The 5,785-nt window shown below is 39.5% G+C and overlaps 1 protein-coding gene across 1 annotated transcript; it reads right to left on the bottom strand.

The window, feature by feature from the left end:
• Positions 1-998: 998 nt before the first annotated feature.
• Positions 999-2,765, bottom strand: LOC128041055 (uncharacterized). Its single transcript, XM_052630357.1, has 2 exons — positions 1,613-2,765; positions 999-1,291 (listed from the first exon to the last, which is right to left on the bottom strand). Exons 1-2 carry the CDS (start codon positions 2,763-2,765, stop codon positions 999-1,001), a joined length of 1,446 nt encoding a protein of 481 aa, XP_052486317.1.
• Between the last annotated feature and the right edge of the window lie 3,020 nt (positions 2,766-5,785).

Below are 5,785 nucleotides of genomic sequence, written 5' to 3'. Positions count from 1 at the left end.
GGTTTACAATCTTCTTTTATAGGTAAACGATGTACCACAATGCTAGTATTTAGCCCTGGCATATCCTGGTATGACCATGCGAAAACATCTTTGAACTCACGGAGTAACTCGATGAGGTCATGTTTTGTCTTTACGGTAATATCAGTTCCAATTTTCACCTCTTTTCCTTCCTCTAGGCTCACAATTTCTAATGATTCCTTATGAGGTAGGATTTGTTTATCCTCTTGTTCCACCATTCTCAACAAGTCTGGAGATACACCACAGTCTTCGTCATTTTCAAAGTCATGAGATCCTTCCAAACACATGTCTTGCTCAAAAAGAGACTCCGTGTTTGAAACAACATCACTCATGTCATTGATATCTAAGGACCTATGGGGATACACCAAATAATATACAAAAATATATAAATTTATGAATAATTATTTGTAGAATCAGGTTTTAAATATAATGAAAAAATCATTTGGAAAATATTTACTTGCCTGGAAAGAATAAAAAAATAATTGCTCGAAATGAATGTAAAGATGTATTTTATTACAATAATGATATTCAGACTTAAGCCTATTTCACAAAGGATTTTTTATCATTCTTAGGCTAAAAACAACAAGAATGTTTTAAACATTACTCTGAATAAGCTCTAAAGACTACAGGTATTTCTTCCACAGTCCAATTATTTAGCTCACTCCCAGGATCGTAAGGGCAAATCTCCAGCAAGGTCCTTCTTTCCATTGTCTCTATAGCATTGATGTGAACATTTTCCAACATTTCTTTAATGCTTTCCCTTCTGGACACCCCTTGCTCAGGGTAAATAAACTCACCCGACACAAAGGATTTAGATATGTGAGGAAAGGTCAAAGGCTCCCATTGACTTCCTCTTCGCTCAAACGTGCCCTTCTTCTCTCCTGTCTTTTCTCTGCTTCTTTCCTCTTTTGTTTCATATCTGGCTTGTAACCCAGGCCAAAACGATCAAACTTTTCCTTCAGCATGGGTGCTTCAATCCTTCATTGAAGGTATTTTCCCAATCCTTTCCCTGGCGAAACTCCTCTTCCTACCATCAACTGTAGACCCATCTCGGTAGTCTTGGATATCTTTGGTACCGGAATTCTGTTTCCTTTAGTGATAAACGTTACGTTCACAAATTCCAAAGATCGGAAAGAACATTTCACTGCCTCATCATTGGTCTCTACATAAGGTGTATCACCCATTACCATCGCAATGATATCCTCCTCCGCACTTATTGTTACCAATCGGCCCTCTGATATTAGCTTCACCTTCTGATGTAATGATGAAGGTACTGCCCCTGCCGAATGTATCCATGGTCCCCCCAATAAACAGTTGTAGGAAGGCTTAATATCCATTACTAGAAAGTCCACTTCATAAGTAGTTGGGACAATCCTTCATGGTATTTCAATTCTTCCTATAACCCCTCTTTCCGTTCCATCAAATGCCCTTACTATATTTTGGTAGGCTTTCATATGTGAACTGTCCACAGGTAGTCGATTAAGAGTGGACAAAGGCAATACGTTCAATGCGGATCAATTATCGATCAAAACCCCCGGTAATGTGTCCCCCCGACATCGGGTAGTAATGTGTAGAGCTTTAGTAGAACCCCTACCTCCAGACGGTATTTCATCATCATTGAAGAAAATAAAATTGTCAGCACTTATATTATTGATCAACCGATCCAACTTATTGACTGAAATGTCATTGGCCACATATGTTTCATTTAGTACCTTCATCAGTGCATTTCGATGTACTTCTGAGCTTAAGAGCAAAGATAATACTGAAATACGGGCTGGCTGTTTGTACAGTTGCTCCACAACACTGTATTCGCTATGTTTCAAGAACTTCAAGAATTCATTTGCTTCTTCTTCTTTTATTGGTTCATTAACCAATGGCTCAGATTTCACTGCCTTCCCTTTCCTTTGTTCTACCATCAAAGTCTTTTCTCCTGGCAATTCTGCTTGAGTGTCATAACTCTTACCATTACGTGTATAAAAACCCCTTTCCTGATATTCTTTTGCCATATTGCCCTCAACTTTTTTTCCTGAGATTGTCACATTGCATCCGTAATTCCACGGGACCATTTTGTCATCCTTATATGTGAAACTTGACGGTTTCGTGATTACAATTTTTGGTGTTACCTGAAACCTAGCCTCATTACTCTTAGGGCGTGAGATAATGACCACAGGATGATTTATTTTCGGAGTCCCTGTTCCCAACTTTGTCGCACATATGCTCATCCTTTCTTCTGTATCTTCATAGAACCTCCTCTCCTTGTTATCCATCATGCTTTGAACTAAAGCCCTGAATCTTTCACATTCTTGGATTTCGTGCCCTGTTTTATGGTGGAATTCACAATAATTTCTCATCTCATACCCTTCCTCAAAATCTGAAATAACTAACCCTCTTTTTGCCATCTCTTTCCAGACCTGTTTCAATGGAGTTTTTACTTCAGCAATGTCAGTCTTGACTTCTTCCCCCATACCTTCGCTCAACATATTCACTCCCTTATCATTATGATTGAGCAACGGACTTTCTGTGTTGGGTGAGTCATCAAATTTGACAACACCCAATTTGATAAGTCCTTCCACTACCTTCTTGAAAGCAGTATAATTTTCTATTGAGTGTCCTGAAATTCCCGCATGATAGTCACAATGCGCGTTCGTGTCACACCATTTTGGATACGGGGGTTGTAGAGGATTCAAGTAACAAGGAGCAACAACATGTGCATTAAATAAATTCTGGTACAACTCTTTATATATCATTGGAATGGGCGTGAACTGGGGCTTCTCAGTATTTTACCTCATTCCTCATTCCTCATTCTTGCTTCGATGAGCCTTGTTGATTAGCAACCATCTTCCTTGGTTGAATCACTGTAATTGATTTGTTGTATGCATTCACATTGTTTACTTCACTTTCTCTTTTCTTTGGAACTGGCCTTCGATTATTCTCCCCACCATCTATTTTTCCACTTTTAATAGCATGTTCAATCATTTCTCCATTCATGATTATATCCGAGAAACTCTTTGAGGCACCTCCTAACATGTGCATGATAAACGGCGCCCTCAATGTGTTGATGAAAAGCATCGTCATTTCTTTTTCCAAAAGTGGTGGTTGAACTTGAACTGCAATCTCTCTCCACCTCTGTGCATACTGTCTAAAACTTTCGTTTAATTTCTTTTCCAAGTTCTACAAAGTGATTCTATCAGGCATTATTTCAGATACATGACTATACTATCTCATAAAAGCCTGCGCCAAATCCCTCCAAGTGCTGATTTTGGTTCGGCTCAATTGGCTATACCATTTAGATGCCGCCCCAATGAGGTTATCCTGAAAATAATGTATTAATAGCTGGTCATTCTTAATGTACCCAATCATTCTCCTACAGAACATTGTAATATGGGCTTCAGGGCAACTGGTCCCACTAGACTTCTCAAATTCTAGCATTTTGAACTTATATGGAAGCACTAAATCCAAGACCAGACTCAGATCTTTTGCATCTATTCCACGATAACTTTCAATGTTTTCTATTGCCTTAAACTTCACTTCAATCCATTTCCATTTCTCCTCAAACTGTTTCGGTAATTCTTCCTTTTCTTTATCCTTCTTAGCTACTTCATCAAAATCCGGGACAGCAAGATTAACCGGGTTCTCGCCAGGGTTAGAACCTGATCCAGCTTGGGAGTTCATCGGTATTAGAATATCAATTTGAAACCGCTGAGGCCTTATTGAAACAGAGGATCTACGCGGATGCGCCTCAGTCGGAACCTGTGCATGTGGAGGCATAAAGCCTGGAGGATAGGTGGGTCCATTCTTGTCTTCTTCGTCATCATTAATCATAGGACTTTTCCCCTTATTTATTCCTTTAGTCAGCAATTGCGTCAGCTCAGTCATCATGTCCTTTTGAGACTCTAGCATCCTTTTTGTCATGTCATGTTGAATTTTTTCCAATTGCTCCTTCATTTGCACCTGTAACTGATCCTGCATTTCTTTTTGAAGTCGCTCCAACTTTTCCAATCTTTGATCCATAATTTTTTACTTTGCACGGGTACCGTAGTGGTGCTTGGTTGATGAGTTTTTGTTGGTTTCCATATTAACTGTAATGATTTTAACCAATTAGGGTCTTTCGATGGACTTTAATGCATATGATGCAATGTAATGCAATGCATGAATGCAAAAAGGCGTCGATTCTGATTCAATTTCATTTAGAAAACTTTACTAGAAAACAAAATTCTTTACATAAAATAGGTTACATATATGCTCTTGCCCTAATGCTCAAAACTTTAATTTTCTTAAGTAATGAAGCTAATTCCTGTCATTGACTTGATTCCAGATCACACTTTACGCTCAGTGCAACGGCTTGTACCGCCAAAGTCTGTAGGTGATCAGCTACCTCCCGGATTTGAACCACGGCTTCTCCCATGATACGATCTCTATTTTCAACTTGATTCTGAAGATGGTAAAGTTGCTCACTCTAACGACTTTCATTGGTTTCCAAGTACTCAGTTCGGATCTCACAACTTCGCAATGCTGATTCCAACTCTTCTATTCTTCCTTTCATTTCTTCGATCTTGCCCAAGCTTGCCCTCAATTCCATCGCAGAATTTCGACTTTGATACTAATGAAGAGATCTTTCTAACTCAGCCACTCTATCTTTTAGTTCGCATTTTTCCTTTTGGGTTTCTGACAAACTCTTTTCTAAAGCTCGATTTCACGTCTGAACCTCTCGAAATATCTTTCTCATCCATCAGCCTTGATATTTTCTTCTCGAATCTCTTGACGCCATTATTCTGGAATTTTCCCTAGCCCAACAGTTCTTATTGATAACCTCAACTTCTTGTAGTCTGTCTTCAAACTGTCCAAGTCTTCCTCATCCTTGTTCTTTCCTTTTCTTAATTTCTCAGTCTCTAACTTTTGAAGATCCACATCTAATCCCAAGTGCATCTTTTCTTCTTCCAGCTTCTCGATCTTCTTTTCAAACTCTGTATTCCTCTTCTTAAAATCTTGCTTCATAATTTCCAATTCGGAGGGAACAACCCTCAAATGTTCTTCTATTGATTGACTATCTCCTTGACTTGGCCTTGGGATGTTATCATTGATTCTTCTAACCCACCATTCATTATATTCAGGAGTCATTGTGGGGCCTCCGGCTAATCTCTTCATCTGTCGAGTTTGGTCCCATGCACTAGTTATCTCTTGAATCTTCTTTTTATAGCCATTTTATTTATACGAGAATTCGAACTCAACTAAGCCTTGGGTTGCAGGTATAAACTGCCTTGACCTGTACTGTCTTAGCACCATCAATGGGGCATAACCAACAGCTCCCCAGATTCCAAGTAACGGGACCCAATCAAAATTACCACATCGGTACAAGATCTCATCCAGAAGCAACCATGGGGCTCTCCACTCGACGTCCTCCTCATGAAGATTTTGAAGAATGACCAACCATTTCTCTTCCGATAAGTCATCTCTCATTAGTGTAGCTGCTATCTCATTTAACGGTGAATAATTTTCAGAGAAGACTCGATGCGAAACCTTATCAATTTTCCAAAAATGACTGTGGAACCATGCAAGTAGAAGCTGCACACACCCGATGAATCTGCCTTCACCCGCCCTTCGACATGCATTCAATGACCTGAAGGTTTCTGCCAAAATTGCTAGAACTGGTGTAACCCTCTTATCAAGTCGGTCAAAGAGATCTGAGGTCACCTCATCTACGTGCCCTCGTGCCTTAGGGAAAATTACTAGCCCATAAATGCTCAGAGCAAAGGCATCGACCCTTTTC

This window comes from Gossypium raimondii, chromosome 5 (genome assembly GCF_025698545.1).
Source record: "Gossypium raimondii isolate GPD5lz chromosome 5, ASM2569854v1, whole genome shotgun sequence".
Taxonomy (NCBI): domain Eukaryota; kingdom Viridiplantae; phylum Streptophyta; class Magnoliopsida; order Malvales; family Malvaceae; genus Gossypium; species Gossypium raimondii.
This window is presented reverse-complemented; position numbering and strand designations above follow the sequence as displayed.

Bases quoted from the DNA above. Each gene is read 5' to 3' on its own strand.
- LOC128041055 (XM_052630357.1), bottom strand. From the start codon at position 2,765: ATGATATATAAAGAGTTGTACCAGAATTTATTTAATGCACATGTTGTT. The intron at 1,292-1,612 runs GTAGGGGTTCTA...CGGCAGGGGCAG, and splicing joins TGATGAAATACCGTCTGGAG to TACCTTCATCATTACATCAG.